The sequence below is a fragment of the Eurypyga helias genome, unplaced genomic scaffold (assembly GCF_000690775.1).
Source record: "Eurypyga helias isolate BGI_N326 unplaced genomic scaffold, ASM69077v1 scaffold7599, whole genome shotgun sequence".
NCBI lineage: Eukaryota > Metazoa > Chordata > Aves > Eurypygiformes > Eurypygidae > Eurypyga > Eurypyga helias.
The window spans coordinates 1-17,503 of NW_010270138.1; the positions used below are offsets into that span (position 1 = coordinate 1).

General features: G+C 48.0%; 2 protein-coding genes across 2 annotated transcripts in view; one reads left to right on the forward strand and one right to left on the reverse strand.

Moving 5' to 3' along the window:
- Positions 1-4: 4 nt before the first annotated feature.
- Positions 5-6,611, forward strand: LOC104514603 (TGF-beta receptor type-2-like; the record flags this gene model as incomplete). Its single annotated transcript, XM_010158340.1, has 4 exons — positions 5-541; positions 659-800; positions 1,992-2,119; positions 6,106-6,611. Coding segments are annotated over 4 exons (1,020 nt in total), but the record flags the coding sequence as incomplete, so codon positions are not given.
- A 4,693-nt stretch (positions 6,612-11,304) lies between these two features.
- Positions 11,305-17,503, reverse strand: part of OSBPL11 (oxysterol binding protein-like 11) — a 21,129-nt gene continuing 14,930 nt past the window's right edge. The window contains exons 10-12 of the mRNA XM_010158339.1: positions 13,734-13,916; positions 12,981-13,134; positions 11,305-11,621 (exon numbers count right to left, since the gene is read on the reverse strand). Of these exons, the coding sequence (XP_010156641.1) occupies positions 11,544-11,621; positions 12,981-13,134; positions 13,734-13,916 (415 nt within the window). The 3' untranslated portion in view covers positions 11,305-11,543. The remainder of the gene's footprint in view (positions 11,622-12,980; positions 13,135-13,733; positions 13,917-17,503) is intronic.

Genomic DNA, 17,503 nt, shown 5'->3' on the forward strand with positions numbered 1-17,503 from the left:
CACCGAGCTGCTCCCCATCGAGCTGGACGAGATGGTGGGCAAGGGGCAGTTTGCAGAGGTGTGGAGGGCCAAGCTGAGCCACAGCCGCTCGGGGCAGTACGAGACGGTGGCTGTGAAGATCTTCCCCTGCGAGGAGTACTCCTCCTGGAAGAACGAGAGCCAGATCTTCACCGACGCCAGCCTCAAGCACGACAGCGTCCTGCGGTTCCTCACCGCCGAGGACCGGGGCACGGGGCCGCGCCGGGAGTACTGGCTCATCACCGCCTACCACAGCCGGGGCAACCTCAAGGACTACCTCTCCCGCCACGTCCTGAGCTGGATGGACCTGCAGAAGATGGCGGGCTCCCTGGTGAGCGGGGTGGCCCACCTCCACAGCGACTACACCGCCTGCGGCAGGCCCAAAATCCCCATCGCCCACCGGGACATCAAAAGCACCAACGTCCTGGTGAAGAGCGAGCAGGAGTGCGTGCTCTGCGACTTCGGCATCGCCATACGCCTCGACCCTGCCCTGACGGCGGACGACTTTGCCAACAGCGGGCAGGTGAGTATGACCCCCCCAGTCCTCCCTGGGGGGGACCCTTTGCAAACTGCCCACCGTCACCCCGCGGCCAAAGTCCTCGCCCACTCCTGCTAATGCCTCTCTCCTCTTTGCGGGCAGGTGGGCACCGCCAGGTACATGGCCCCGGAGGTCTTGGAGTCCAGGGTGAACCTGGAAGACCTGGAGTCTTTCAAGCAGATGGATGTCTACTCCATGGCTCTCGTTTTGTGGGAAATGGCCTCCAGATGTGAAGTGGTAGGAGGTAGGAGCAATGCACCGCGGGTTGCCACGTGCCTTTTTGCTCCCTTCCTCCCTGTACAATGACGTGGCTCACTCCCACGTCCCCAGCCGTGGCACAGGACCGGATTTGGGGTGGCTCAGGTCTCTGCAGGGCTGCAAAGAGCTGCCTGCCCTGTGTGCTGCAGCTCCAGGGGCCTGGGACAGTGGCAGAGAAGCAGGACGGGACCCCAGAGGGTCATCTGGTCCAGCCCTCGCCCAAAGCCGGCCAGCCGCCAAGGCACATCCGCGTCAGTGCTGGCGATGCAAAGCAAACCGCGCGGGAAGAGCCGAAGATGCCTCCCCCCCTCCCCGGCCACAAGCCGCTTTTTTCCAGACAACACCAGAGTTTACATTGCAACAGGGACTTGCAATCTCCAGCCTCCAACACAGCCACGTCCCTCCTCACGTCCCAGAGCCACATTCTGGCATCTGGAATCGTGTGTAGCAAAACATTTAATTAACTGCCCTGCTGTTAGCCCCTGCCTGCTCCCTCTTCCCTTCTCTCTCTCTCCAGTTCCTTCCCTATCCCACCTACTTGCAATACAAGCCCACGAAGCTCCAACCCTCGCCAAGAAAGCTGTCTCAACTGCCAGGTACACCCCATGCTCGGTGGGGGGAGACCCTCACCTGGCTCGGATGCTCTGTGCATTCTTTGCTCCCGAGCCAACATCCCAGGCCGTCCCTCCCCACCCGTTTCACCTGCATTCTCATCTAGGCAGGTGCTGGCAGAAACCAGGGTGGTCTCTCACCTCTGCAACAGGGAGTTTCTCCCAGGAGATGGGGTTGCTCTTCTGGAAGGGCCATTTCTCCTCTAACCCGATCTGTACCCGCAGCAGGAGTCTGGATGCTGGTACTGTAGCTGCCTCTCCCATCTTTCACCAGCACAACACGTTTTGCTCAAAACATGTCCCACCCGAAGACAGACCCGGTCCTTTGTAGTGCATCTCTTGGGTTCAGGAAGGTCATCAGATGGTTCCTTGTTCCCATCTCCGAAAAAACCTCTAAATGAAAACCCAGCACTTCGTTTCTATGTTCAAATTCTAAATTGTTTCCAGATCTGTTTACTTTTGCAGAGCGATAAAAACCAAACCTATTCTCATCTGGTGGACCGTACTGAAGCACAGCAGTGAATGCATTAAAGGCATCCTGTAACGCTGCTGTTGCTTCCTTGCAGAGGTAAAGAATTACGAGCTACCTTTTGGGTCAAAAGTCCAGGAGCAGCCCTGCGTGGACACCATGAGGGACATCGTGCTGCATGGCAGAGGGCGGCCCGAGATCCCGAGCAGCTGGCTGCTGCATCAGGTAAGCTGGGAGCAGCCGGTTCACAGAAGAGCAACACACATTGTCCCACCTCACTAAACCAGCCTGGAAAATGATTAAAGCTGTAATCAAAGCAAAAGTGGGCCCTACTTGCAGCTCCATTTTGGCTGGCTGAGCCCATTAGACTCATCTCCCCATTGCATAAAAGCCACCAACCCAGGGGTAGAGCAATATTTATCGATAAACAGCCATGATCAGGAAACGTTACGAACACCAAGTGGGGGCATCCAGTTATCCTGAGGATAACAGCAAGATGGAGCACTTCAGTGCAGGCTCTTCTCCTGAAACGGTAAATCATCTGAGCCCATCCCACCTCTCCCCTAACCACCATCCGGAAAGTTCTAGCTCAGAAAACAGTCCCTCGCACACATGGCAGGGACAGAGGCAGGAAAGGTGAATCCAGCCTTCTGCCTGCTTGGCTGTTGAGGTTTCAAGCTCAAAATTAACTCTAAAATGAGAGGTCAGGACCTGGCATGTGAGAAGAAAGACTTCCACAAGTAAAGGAAGGCTGGATGAGGCTTTGAGCAGCCTGACCTAGAGGAGGGTATCCCTGCCCATGGATGGGTTTGGAACTGGATGGTCTTTAAGGTCCCTTCCAACCTCAACCTTTCCATGAGTTTGTGAAAGGCAAACCAGGAAGCATCTCCCCTGAGTGAAACAACCAGAAAACATGTGTGAAGCTGAGCAGGGAACTGCTCAAGTTCCCTACTGCTAGGCTCAAGTCTTGCCAAGGGGAAGCCTTTCACCAGCCTTTAGCTCAGAAGGTCTGAAAGGGAAGCGTTTCGGCGCAGGAAGCATAACCCAGTGCTCTAGAATAGAAACACTTCAGCAGCGATGAGATGTGCTCAGTTAAAAGCATCCACAAGCACACCCAGACCAACCAGCTCCAGAAGCACACCTACCTCCCTGCCCTGACAGGGTCCTCCCTCCCCTAGGTCCAGTACTCCCACTCGCTGAGGACAAGGCCATGTGTTCCCTACAATATCTGCTCTCAAAACCTTGTTTGTCCAAAGACTGATGGACCAAAGCTGCCAACAGCATCACGCGAATCTGTGGTTTCGGCTGGACCATCAGTGGGTTTGTCAGCCGCCGAGTCCCCTTCTGACGTTCTCTCAGCCTTTTCCCTTGACGAAGGCAAATACAGGAACTTCAATCAGCACCGTTACATATTTGAAGCCTTTGAGTATTCATCTCGGACATTCACCTCCCAGAGCCTCTGATAAACTCTGAAACCACAGGAAAAAAACACAGAGGCTTGGGCTGTCAAAAAATCACACCCCGACCGAGCCTGACCACCGCTGCCCTGCTTGCGGAGCTGAGGAAGGGCTGACTGCAGTCGCCCCCGAGAAGTAACGCTGCTGCCGCGGGGTTGGTCCAGCACGCAGACAGAGCCAGGCTTGTGAGGTAGAACTTTTATTAGACCACCTGATGCTCACTGGGGAAGAGGAACAGAAAAGCCACGTTGTGTTCCTGAAAGTTTGCCTCCGACTAATCTCAGCCGATCTAATAAACATCCCCTTCCAGGCCTGGCTTTACGTGATTTTTCCGGGCATTTTGAACCGGTCTCCAGGATGAGGCACAAGGCAGCAACATCCGGTGGGAAGCGGCAGAAAGCCACCGTTGCGTGACACTCCCGGGGCCACCAGCTTCCTGCGGGAGGGAGCGCTGGGTGACACCAAGGGTGACAAATCACCCTAATGGGAAACACCCGATGGGGGTTGGAACTAGAGGATCTTTAAGGTCCCTTCCAACCCAAACCATGCTGTGATCCTGCATTCCCGCCAACGGAAATAAGTTTGATGCAGAGCTCCAAGTGCTACCTCCAAGTTTCAACCATCAGGATCACTCTCTGCCAAGTGAGGGCCTACGTCAGTGGCCACGGTTCATGATTTTCAGCAAACTTAAGCATTCATTTCCCTGACAAAGCCGACTCGCCCAGCGCGCTGCCCATCAGCGGCTCCAGGGCAACCGTTTGCAATGGCCAACCGAAGAAACATAGCCCCAGATAACTTAGAGACACCTGAAGCCCATGCTTCTACCTCGCTTCATACCCCCCCACATTTAAAAAAAAAGGAAAAAAGTGGTTATTTAGGCCAGGTAAATCCCTGGATCTGGTTGATGAAGCAGCTGAAGAGACTGTTGTATCAGCACAACCAAAAGGCTGATGCAGGACAGGAAGGAGCAGTGGAAGTTTAAATCAATATTGCCACTAAAAATTCACTTGTAAAACTCAGCACCCTTTAGAAATCTGAGAAATCAAACACAAACCCCAAACAAAGTCCGTTTTGTGAGCGTAACCAGGTGTTCCAGTTGTACCGAAAGAGCATCGTTGCTACTTTCAAGGCAAACTGCAAATAAACGTCACGATTTCAGGGCAAACTGAGCACAGAAATCTAATGAGTGAACCACGCGACTGGGCCATGTTCTGTTTGAGAAAAGGCTTATTTTAAAAGCTTCAGCTAAGCTAGCTCATTTTTGCATGTTAATTATCCCCAAATCCTTTCAGCTAAGCTCATAAATGAGTGGCCTAAGAGGTCCTGAAACGCACCATCTGTCAGTTTTACTGCACAGTCCCTGTTGTCTCCAACCGCTGTCCATTACGGAAGATTCAGTACGATGAACCAACCTTAGCAGAGAGCAGCGAGTTCAGGACAGATGTACGTCCCTGTAGAACTTGCATTTTCCTCTTGCGTTGTCCATGAGAGACTTCGGGCTTCTATTAATGGCACATTAGTAAATGACACAAAAATCACTGAAAAACATGAAGCTTTGTTTAGAATAATGATTTTTCCACTCTGTCACAACCTTGGTTGACAACCATGCAAAAAGCAACGACACATGAATGGAATTATGTAGTCAAAGGACAGTTCAGCATCGTTCCCGGTGCCAGCTGTGTTACTGGCTTAAGAGTGGGAGAAATACCAGCTGAATACAGCCATTCTCAGCCCAAAATATCGGGACTCTTTTCAGAGCGCTATGCAATTGGAAAAACATACTCCTGGGAGACGTAACCATTGTGCCTGAGAGGAGCTGAATGTGTTGCGGAGCACAGGGAGAAGTGCCCAGTCCTACCTAAGCCAAGAGGCTGTTTTCTGGTGAGAAAACACAACTCAGCTGCACACTCAATGGGTATTTGGCAAGGCGTGTCCCTTCAGAAAGCTGCTAAAACAACAAGTCAGATTTAAGAATTGTAATTCCAAACCTGTCTTTGAACCCACACCCCTCTCCTCCATCTGGGTCTAACAGCTGGGGCACAGAGACCCGGGCTCAGCTGCCAGCCTGCAGGTCACCACCGCACCGCTCCTGCCCCTCCTGATTTTGGGATGCTCTGATCTGAACGGGCAAGGCTGAGACAGGTTTGGGTACAGAATCACAGAATGGTTTGGCTTGGAAGTGACATTAAAGATCACCAAGTTCCGACCCCTGTGCCATGGGCAGGGACACCCTCCCCTAGACCAGGTTGCTCCAAGCCTCATCCAGCCTGGCCTTGAAGACATCCAGGGATGGGGCATCCGCAGCTTTTCTGGGCAGCCTGTTCCAGTGCCTCACCACCCTCTCTGGGAAGAATTTTTTCCTAATATCCAACCTAAACCTCCCCACTTTCAATTTAAACCTGGTACCCCCTGTCCTATCACTACAGGCCCTTGTAAGAAGCGGTCCCCACTCAGCATTCTAGGTGGCCTATTTCCTTCTGATCCCTATTTAAGGCCCACATTCAGCACAAACCAACTTGCAGGGAGGATTTCCAAGGAGTGCAGAAAATGCTTAGGACCAGATCCCAGGTAAACCCAGGCTGCTGCTCTAACCACAACTTACCAAGGCTGTTTCCTCCTGTGCTTGAGCTTGGCCAACAAAAGCGTTTCTGCAGGAAGCTGTCAGTAGGGTAAAACACCGCGATGGCGTTAGATCAGCTCCTGGCCCCTCTTGCTCCTGCCCTCCGATCTTAATCTCAGCCTTTCTGACTACAGGGGATGCGCTTTCTGTGCGACACCATCACGGAGTGCTGGGACCACGACCCCGAGGCTCGCCTCACCGCCCACTGCGTGGCCGAGCGCTTCAACCTGATGGCCCAGATGGACTGTGACGACATCCTCAACAACAACACGGACAACGAGGCCAGCAAAACAGCTTCTCCAGGTGGGGAGCACCAGGACAGCGAAGGGGGCAGAAACACGCAGTGACTCTGCAGGCAAAAGGCCTCACCACGAGAAACGAGAGGATAAGCAAGAAGTACTTCGCCCATGGGGAAAAAGCCCTCACACCCGTTTTCAGAATGGAACTGAGATCTAGTACATAACTTATTTATACGATCTGTTTCCTCCCACAGATACAGTGAACTGTGGAATTGATACTTTGGTTAAAGTGCAACATTATCTATGAACTGGTTTTGTACTTACTTTAAATGTATAATGATGCAAAGCATTCCTTTTATTATTTTTTAAAATAATAATGTTTACTCTTTTATTAATAAGCACCTGAATTCCACGTCTCTCTCTTCAAGTCCTTCCATATCACCATCATGAATTCCTCCTCTGACCGCTTACGCTGCAGAGGTCGAGACCATTTTCCATTTCCCTGTTGTTAATGGCCTCCACACACACAAACCTCTCGTAGCAGCAGCAAAAGCATCTTGACAACGTAACGCCCTCGGTGGAAGAAACGCCGCCCCCCAGGAAAATTACTCGTTGATTAGACAGTCCTGAATGGAGCGTAATGACATCCAGCAATTCAGTTTGTGACAGCCCGATTTGCTGCCTCTCCAACACACCTTTTGTCCTGTGGGAATTCCTGGGTGTCCTTGAGAGTTCAGGTGGGTGCCTGAGGTGTCTTCAACAGACAAAGCAGCCACCAGCGCAGGCATCGCCGTTTCAGGCTGAGAAGTCTCCGTACAGGGTATCTAGACAACTCTTTCACCCAGTTCCCAGCCGCCTCTACCCAACAGATTTGTGCCACAGTAACAGGATCAACACAAACGTGTTGGGTAATTCCTCCTGCAACTCATTCACATCCCTCTGCTGTGCTACTCGTCCTGAAGAAACGTGATCAGACGGATCCGGCACCTTTGCTCCCGTAACCACCGGACTAAGCCAGGCGGTGGAAAGGGCATTATGGAAAGGTAAGTCATACCTCGCTCGGAATCCCGGCACCGTGCAAATCTTAAACCCTTGGGAGCAAAAGGTAACAAAACCCCGAGCTGCAACCCAGCAGCCCTACAAGCCCACACCGGACACGCACCTATGCAGAGGTGTATCTTCCGGGATCGCGTCGGAGAGCGCTTTGCTTGCCAGCACGCAGCTGCACGGATCAACCCCTACAAGAGAGGGGAAGGGGGAAAACCACACAACAGCCACAAGCTTTCCATGGCCAAGGCTCCCCAATGGGGAGGGGGGAAGCAGATCTGCTGGGCTGCTTTCGTTTACTAAAAAGCACAACTATGACGGCGCCTGCCCGTGACCAAAACCCTTTCTTCTCCCGCTATCGCTTCTGCCTCATCAGACCATTTCTGCAGCTCCTAAAAGAAAAGCCCATAGCAAAGTTGTCTCTAAACCCTTTGAAGAAGGATGGAAGGGGAATGAATTAGGTTGCATCAAATCTAAAGAATAAAAACTTAATTCAGTTATCTGGTAGCAGTCTCCTGCAACTGTGACCTTTCACTCTCAGCAATCATAGAATGGTTAGGGTTGGAAGGGACCTTAAAGACCATCTAGTTCCACCCCCCCTGCCATGGGCAGGGACACCTTCCCCTAGACCAGGTTGCTCAAAGCCTCCTCCAGCCTGGCCTTGAACACTTCCAGGGATGGGGCATCCACAGCTTCTCTGGGCAACCTGTGCCAGTGCCTCACTACCCTCTCCGGGAAGAACTTCTTCCTGATATCCAATCTAAACCTCCCCACTTTCAATTTAAACCCGTTACCCCTTGTCATGTCACTACAGGCCCTTGTAAAAAGTCCCCCCAGTGCCGCTACCTCCTGTCATCCTATGCTCTTTCACCCTAACCCTTCTCTTGAAGCACATCCTCACCCAGTTCACCACAAACACACCCTTTTCCACCCTCCTGACTTCAGTCTCGCTTCTTTATTAACCGCTGCTCTACTCCCTGTACGCCCGAGAGGAACAGAGAGCATGGGGCAGCTTTTCTGACGAGGAGATAAGAAACCACACAAACAACCCAAACTCCCCCCAGGCTGCCCAATCTTCCTTTCCCATAATATTCGGTGCAGAATTTCCCTTACTTTGCACCAAGGTGTTTGAATACAACACTCCTGAGTATATTCACTTGTTCTTCCAAGCTTTAAAAGACACTCCAACCTGTTCTTCTAAAATCTTGAACACTCCAATCTACATATTGCACTTTCCACAACACCTCCCAACAAAAACCAAGTCCGGAATCAGCTTTCAGGATCACACACCGGAATGCCTGCGGCAAACAGGAGCTCTGTTTTCCACCAGCCCAGAGTACACGGCACCTCTGGAGAGAGACACCTCGTTAAGCTCCGGCACAAATTTTGCTCTTAACTTCTGCGGAGCCCGGTCAGACCATAAAGACAGAAGGGAGCGTAAGCTGAAATCCTACATTTTTCCATGCTCCCTGTTGAACACACTGCGATTCCAGCGAGTATCTCTATAGGAAGCAGCAGCGAGCCCTTCCCTTCACTCCAGAAGGTACGAGGGGGAAGAGAATCAAATCTGGGGCAAAGTTAAAAACACATCCGTAGGGTGCTGGCAACTCCCCGAAGAAACACAGAATTGTCTTACAATTAACAGTGGATATTCAGTGGGTACGTTTATTTTATATTATTTAACTGTCCTTTGTTTCTAGAAGCACCTAGAAATTTGCATCCTGACTACACCCACATCAGGAAGCCATTCCAGTTCTTCTGATCATCCCAGCAAAGGAAGCTTTACCTTTTCAGCCCCACTCTAGCAGCACCCCCCCGTTAAAAGAAAACGTTTTACGTATTTTAAAGACTTCTTCAGCGTTGGGCCTATTTTGACCCAACAAAAATCAGTAACAGCTTTCTTTGCATGAAACCACAAGCATACCAGATGAGGGTGGAAGAGAAACAACTTGACCAATAATATTATATAAGGAACACAAATGGGTTTATGGTCAACACAGGAGCTGTTGGATCTGTTGCACAGCCGTTACCCTTGACAAATTCCCAAATCAAAATTTTAAGCACAGCTCGGTGACCGAGCCCTTGGTCTATATTTCAATAAGCAGAAGTTTGGCCCCTGGAGCCCGCTCAGCTGATAAAGGTTTGTTTTTCCGCTCTGATCACTGCAAGACAAAGAGCTGGACCTTGCACCTCAGCCCTCGCTGTTTGTTTAAAGCAAAGCTACAGTGTGATGCAGATAGAACAACTCTGAAACACGTACGGTGTTGTCTTGTTGTTGTCTGCCCCTCTGCCGCCCCACTTCGGTGCAGGCACAGACGATCCATGAAATCCATGCATTGCCACTGCAAATCCTACCCCAAGTCCTGGAACTGGCTCCAGGTCCCATCCCAAACATGCCGCAGATCCATAAACAAGGAGGAACTAATCCCACCATTTTCATTTTTATTTTTATTCCTGGTTAAACATGAAAATGCCCAATGGATATCCAAAATGAACACAACGGGATGGCTGTGTAGAGCATCACAAACAAGACAGCAGGCCCTAAAACGTTCTTCTGCTGGAGAACATCCTTACTACACAAGTGCACAGTGCCAAAACATCTCACGTTAAGGAAAGCCCAGACAGACAGATCTCCAGCACAAAAGATAACCACCACCTAGTTTTCCTGGTCACCTGATCCCTAGGAAAGCAGACAGAACAAAAGGATCTTTTTGTAGGTTTATTATCCCCACCCCCGCTTCTCACAAACGGACTATGACTCGCGTTGAGATCTCAGTGCATTTCACAGCAAAAAAAATGTACAAGAGGATCAAAACCTTTGTGCATAAACCCAACTTTTTTGGGGGGAAGTTTCGTACAATTTACCGTTTGCGCTGGAAGCTAAGATGGTTATTTTAAACCTTCTGATGCATTCTTACACTTGTATCTTCTCCGCGGAAAACATCTTGCCAGATCACAGAGTTGTGAGTTCTCATGATGCTGGATCAGGTGCAGCCATCGCCATGGCCGGGAAGTGGCAGATAATGTTATATACACTGATTGGAAGACTACATCAGAAGAAAAAACAGATTAAGGCACCACTGTTGGAAAAATTAAGGTAGCTTGTAGTTACAACATTAACGAAAGCCATAATAAGTACTATTCTTAATTGCCAGCAATTCTTAGACTTTAATAAAATAGTTATACAAAAAAAAAACCCCAAAGGATGTTTGTACCTGAATACAGTTTCCTGATATCTGATTGTGTTTCAAATCAATACCCAGTCCTCAGCATAATCAGCTTTTTTTTTTTTTTATGGTAGGATGAAAAACCAGGACCTACAGTCCACGTATTCACAGGTCACGTTTCACTGCTTTGTTCCGAGTAACACCACAGGACAAAAAACCAAAACAATCCAAAGGACAGTTTGTAACACTGCTATTTCACCTCTGAGATGATCTGATGGGCAGAGAAATTTAAATACAAAATTGTATGTTTTCTGTTCGTTTCGAAAGCCTCAGTCCTTGGGAAGGGAAGGTGGAGGAGGGGAAAAAAAAGGCCAAACCTCATTACAACAGGAGAAAAATCGAAGTCACTCAAAGAGATTTAATAAAATTAGGAGTTGAAAAGTGTTCAAATTACTTTTCCAATTCAAGTCAATTATTTCAAGTATATTAAAATGTTTCAGAGGAAAAATTTCTCCATGGTTACAATTCTAATTGCTTTTATAAATCCATAAAAAAAGAAAGTTAGTCTCTACATATATCCCTCCGATGCATGCACATGTTCTCTCTGAAGAAAAAAAGTCACCACGATCCAATTGTTTCTTAACACTGATTTCGGGTACATCTTCCAAACACCCCTCCAGTTTTTGCCAAAACAGTTAATCACTGGGCATAAAAGCAGCATTTTTGGTTGCTGTTGTCTACATGGTTACTGAGCAGGTTTCAGTTCCTAAAAAGCTTGACGCAGAACTGTGGAAAAAGTTCCCACGTCGCTCCAAAATCCAACAGTTCCTTCTCTTAGGCAGCTTCTGCAATCAGATCTACTTAGAAGAATCTTACACAATTCAGATAAAATCTCTTGGTTCATACAAAAACAAGTTGGTTGAGTGTACCTGGCAAGTTTGTCTCTACAGCTTTGATTCTTTTTTTAATAGCTTTAAAGTGCCCTAGCATATTTACTTCTTTATGCTCGTTTAAACTTTCACAATTACATAAAAAGGGGACACTCGGTGTGATTACTGTGTTTTGAGAGACAGAGGAAAAGGAGAGCAAAATCAGAAAACCCATCTTAAAGCAGCTTTCCTAGTTAGTGTCCGTTTGCTGAGTTTGCGCAGCAGACACTGTTTTCCAGAGGGGTTTATGATAAACCCAGCCGTCTCCCTGCAATTTAAAGAGAAAATACAGTTATTATAAAGACACTGCACTGGGAGAATTCCCTTCACACACCCATAGCTGGGAAAACCAGACGGACATCGCTGATGCCTTTAACTCCCACAGATGAAGACACAGAGATGAAGGCTGCAGGCTTCCGAGCTGACTTCAGAACATGTACGGACTCTTGCCGAGACACGGCGCTCCCTGGAAACCAACTGCACTTGTAATTAACCCAGATGGAAAGCCATTCTTCTCAACTCCATGATCCAGATTACTTTAAAAAGCCAAACAAGAAGCCAGCAGAGAGGCAGCTATCCAGGATTACCAGCTCTAACAGAAGCCAACTGCTTACGTGAAAATGAAAAAGCTCAGGATTACATTTGAACATTTTCTGAGTAGATCTGTATCTCGAATTAGCAACAAAATTTCACCTCTTCCAGATCTAGATGCTAATGATACAAATATCTAAATCTGAGCTAATCATGCTACCACAGCTTTAGAGAACAAACAACTTTTATTGAAGCTAACACAGCCCTGAACTTTAAAAAACTAAACTGGGAGAAACCCTAGAAAAACACAACCTTTTTAGCCTATTTTTAAACCCTTACTAGATCACAAATGTGGGAAGAAGGGGGAGCTACGTTACAGTAGTTTAACAGCTAAAGCCCTCACTACAAGGAGAATCTAAGCTACTACAGCATAAGTTACAGCTCAGTCCCCCCGCTCTCGCAACGGCTCAGCAAAGCTCTCTACACAAGCAGGGTCTCACCATCTGGATCCCAAGGAAAGTCTCCTTCAAAGGCATCATACCAGCAGCCCCCAGTCTTCCCAGGCAGGCTGCAGTTCCTCTTGTTAAAAAGTCTTAGTGTATTATTATTACTACCATTATTGAAATACAGATTAAGCTGCTGAACAAATAAACTCCATCCAAAACATCAGAAAAAGTCCTGAGGATGAACTCACATTTCTTCTTGCCAACAGAAATATCTCGTTGCCCATCACATAAGCAAAATTAGTACTACCGATTATTTTCTTTGGGTATTTACTGTTACAGTCTACTTACACACGGACACGTAGAGCTGTTTTCTGTGTGCCATGAGGAAGTGCTTGGTAAAAGAAACCGTATCACAAAAACAGGCAAACATTTTGTTGCAAGAGAATCACAAAATCAAAGTGTTTGGGAAGTGAAGGGTAAAGTCAGTCCCTTACACCTTTGGGAATGCATCCTTACTCCTATGGATGCCACGGCGCTGAACTGTAAGATCTAGGGCCAAATACTTTACTCTTACAGGACACGGACCCACACGTGCACTTGCTTTCACTGTACCTCTGGCTCCATCAACAGCCAACTGCCTGGGAACTTACTTCTTTAAGGAAGTATTTAGTACACCAAGGTGTTTCTGTTTCAGCACGAAGCCTCTCTTCACTCCTCTGTCGTTCTTCAAGGGCTCGCTTGTGCTCCGTAGCCTTATCGATGTCTCCAACCCGCAAAGACTCTGTTACATGCTGCCACAGCCTCCTACAAAACAAGTTGTTCACTTTACTTTTCAAAAGTTTTCACAGCCCGTCACCTCGAACTACAGGATCGCCGCGTGCCCTTCTTTCAGAAGGGGAGCACTCCCTCCCCTCGCATGTGACACGGCAACCCAGGCCTGCACAGCATGACGGCACAGCGCGGGTGGAAGGGTCTTGTAGCTACGCTGGCAATCAGGAGCAGACAGGAACGGCTCTGAGGTTTTGGCTGTGCCACTCCAAAGTCTGTTTGCCTACCCTCTGACGCTGCTACGGGAGCGTTATTCAACAGACAGCTTCTTGCGAGGACCTACCTGGACAGGAGCTGCCCCGCTGCAGAGCTGATGGTTAAAAAGAAAATAAGGAGGCACTTCATGAACTTGTAAGACAACTCTGTCCATGAATAGAAGAGACCACATAAACCATCACATGCCTGCACTTAGTTTCTGCACTTTTTATTAAGCGCTTGTTTGGTTCTTAAAAGTTCAAAGCTAAGATCACTGCTGCTAAGCACCACCCCCAGATAATAGCTCCTTCTGCAGGTTTTCCTAAGGCATTCACTGCTTCGGGCAAACAGGGTCAGACCCCAGTGAACACATACTCTACCTAGATTCAAACGCTCCTTGTTTCTCCAGGGGCCGGACACGCTTCCTCGTCACAGTCAGCTTCGTCAAGTCCACGTATTTTGTCTCCCCGTTGCCGTAGGTGAACTCCAGCACGCTGTTCCACTCCCCTTGCACTCTGCACACCACTGTGTTCGTCAAGTTCTGCTTCACTTCGCCCGTGACTCTAGGAAAGCAATGGACTTCTAAAAGGCCGTGGCTGAAGACACCTGAGGACTACTCCTTGCAGAACCACCCAACCTAATTCTGAATGCGTCTGCAAACTTGTCACACTGCCCTGAAAAGCTTTAGTTACTTGAATTGCATTTGCATGGAGAAGCTCAAAGAGCAAAGTGACTTTCATTCATTGCTGTAGTTCAAGTTACCCAGGAAACTCCGTTTTTTGGCTTCAGCTTAAAACTTGTTTCAAACCTTTTAACGGAATGGTAAATGAAAAAGAAACTAACACAGGCTGGGTCACACATAACAAACAGTTGATCATTTCCACTTGAAACATCACATCAGCTACCTAGTTCAGGCTTAAAAAAAAATGAAAATTAAACTTTCTAGCAAGAATGTATCTTGCTACCTGCCAGCACTTCACCTCACATCTTTACATCTCGATATCCTCCACACGTAGGTGGCCTCATTTTTATGCTGCTCACATAAGCAGCAAAGGCAGAAAGCAAGGTAGGAAACTGGGAACCAGGAGAACTGCTTTTCTGTCTCTTCAACAGAAACTTCTGCCAATAATCAGGTATTAAAAAAGTCTTTCTAATATGCTGTATTTCAACCAAACTGTTGCGCAGATGCTCAGGTATCACCACAATTACACACACTGATGCTTATTTTTCTTCTCAACATCAATACAAGTCCAAAGACCTCCCGACACTCACTTCATCCCAAATCAAGGAGTGGAAGCTTCCTGAGCATTGCTAGGCAAGCAAATTACCACCCTCAAACAGAACTTTTCTCCTGGAAGAAGAAACAAAAGCGTCTGCACACTGTGTAAACAAGACTGGAGACGTTCTCACTCCCCAGGTGCTGCAGGATTCACAGAGGACACTATCTTCGGCGCCAATTAAACCGCAGTTACCTGCACACAAGCTCTCTACCTCCCCAGCTCCCTTCCCACGTTCCATCAGCGCTCGCAGGAAGCGGCATTACACCTCCTGTCACACTGTGTGCAGCTAACAGCAGCCAGCTCGCAGACCACTGGTTTGCTGTGTTTCCCTCGAACAACTGCAACACAGAAAAGCGGAAAGCCGTACTTCCGTGCTCCCATCCTGCCCATGCGGTGCCACGCTCAGAGGAAGAAGGGAGCGCAGGACACGTAGATGCCACTTCCCCTCTCTCACATCCACTGCTCACTTCCAGCTGGGTCTGCATCTACCTGTCCCCCCACCGAGTCTGCCATCAAAACAGAGAAATTAATTTCTCAGGCAATGAAGCAAGTGTCACAGGCCAGACCCCTCCAGCACACAGACACGGGATGCCAGCCAAACCAGACCTGTGGGGAATCCCCTGGGCAAGCAGGGAACGCTGCAGCTGGCCCAGAGCAGGAGGCAGCAGCCAGGGCTTCTGCCACGTATTGCAATGTGGGAGGCAGCTGGAGCCACATCACAGGCCAGCAGCTCAAACCTAATTTAGCTTTGTTAGAAAGATTTTCCCAAAAACCCAGGCTGATGTATGTGCTGCTCAGGCAAAAAAACGTACGATTCATTCAAGAAAACAGGCCAGAGTCGGAGCCACACGAGCGTGGTTTTTTTTTTTTTGTGGAAGTTAACAAGCACCAACAGTTTCTGAGAAAAACTGAAAGAGTAGGCGACAAGCAAACAGCCTTTGTTTTGTGCTGCTTTTTCATCCTGTGGCTTCCACACCTCACCAAAGCTCTTACACACAGTGAAGTCCCTGTCCTCCTCCCAAGAGATCTTTGAGCAGACTGAACCCACAGGATGCCAGGGACCAGCCCACTCGGATTTGCAGTTACATCTTCACAAGTTTAAGAGGTTTAGTTTTTCCAAGTGACATCTGGTTACAACACAATACTGGCATCCAGTATTTTAACGTCAAGCACAAAATTACTGTCTCTGCGCAGCTTCAAGTAAACAAGGTTATGTCACTCACTATAAACTCTCACTGCAACCTGTATTTCTTGAAGTTGCATTGCTCTGTGGCACACAGCCACTCCCAGCATGGAAGATCATATCATCTGCCTGAAGTAATATTAGTAATGAAAATCTGCTAATTTGTAAGCTTAGCATGATTGATAAATGCCTAACTGTTTGTTATCATCATCCTCTGTTTCATCAGGCTGAGGAGGTCTAGGACCAAGGAGCCAATATCCAGCTGAGGTGTAACAACAAGGGTCACTTTACGAGAAAAATCTATAACATTACCATAGCAACACACTTGCGCTCTGCGTAACCATGACAACGCTGCTGCTAACCCATCAAGAGATCCTTTTGGCAATGTCCAATCATCACCATGTCAAATTTTCAATAGTTACAGCACCTTGAACAGATCTGTCTTTAAAAAGCCTCTACATCTGTGAGTAACTTCAGAGAGACAAATAACAAAACCGTTTCCAAAATTAAACCATTGAAGTAAAATTGCATCCTACGCTTATCTTCTATGGCACAACAGGAGCTGCTGCAAGGTGGGAGACACACTGTAAGCAATGGGATCAAAAATCCCAAATGGTGCATCACTTTAAAATTGTCACCAGTGAAACAGAGCCATGTGTTAAGCTCCAGTTCTCCAGATGCCACTGGGACAGGGGAGCTACGGTTGCAAGTGAAATTTAAAGCATGTATGGGAATTTACAGGGCAAAGCCCTTCAAGACAGAGGTTTTCGACTGGGTTGGTTTTGTTTTGGCAAGTTTAGGGTTTTTTTCCCTTTAAGCAATAAATACAGCCTTGCCCTACTGTTTCAGGAAAAGTGATTTAGAGAAGACTGCTGATTTTTTGCAACCTGTAAAAGCAAGCCATGTTTAAGAAGTTCTGGTGTTCCAGGCTGTTATATATTTCATTATTCTCTCTAACATATTTAATCTAAGAGAGGCTTAACAAGCCCTGTCCACTAAACAGATGAGTGCAAAATGCTCTGGAAACAGATATTCTTTGTGTGACTACTACTGAATTTTCTCCTTCCTTAATTAATTGAGGAAGTAACTGAAGGGGACCTACAAGGAAGCTGGGGGGGACTTTGTACAAGGGCCTGTAGTGACAGGACAAGGGGTAACGGGTTTAAATTGAAAGTGGGGAGGTTCAGATTAGATATCAGGAAGAAGTTCTTCCCGGAGAGGGTGGGGAGGCTCTGGCACAGGTTGCCCAGGGAAGCTGTGGATGCCCCATCCCTGGAAGGGTTCAAGGCCAGGCTGGATGAGGCTTTGAGCAACCTGGTCTAGTGGAAGGTGTCCCTGCCCATGGCAGGGGGGTTGGAACTAGATGGTCTTTAAGGTCCCTTCCAACCCTAACCATTCTATGATTCTATGAATCGTCTCTATATTAGCACAAGGCTAATCTGCAACAGTCTTACTATAAAATACTTAAAAACATCAATGTCTGAGCTTCAAAAGCTTTTGAAGCTCAAAAGTGTGCCGACACTTCCTAGAATCTGCTAGAAGTAACCCTGGATCTTCTTTCTTACCTGTTAGTTTTTAAACGTGCATACACACAAAGAATTACCACTACAAGAATTACCATTTTTGCCTTTTAGAAAAGGTACTTTAACCTAGAGATTTTGTTAGTTGCTTAAACTTCACAGTCTTA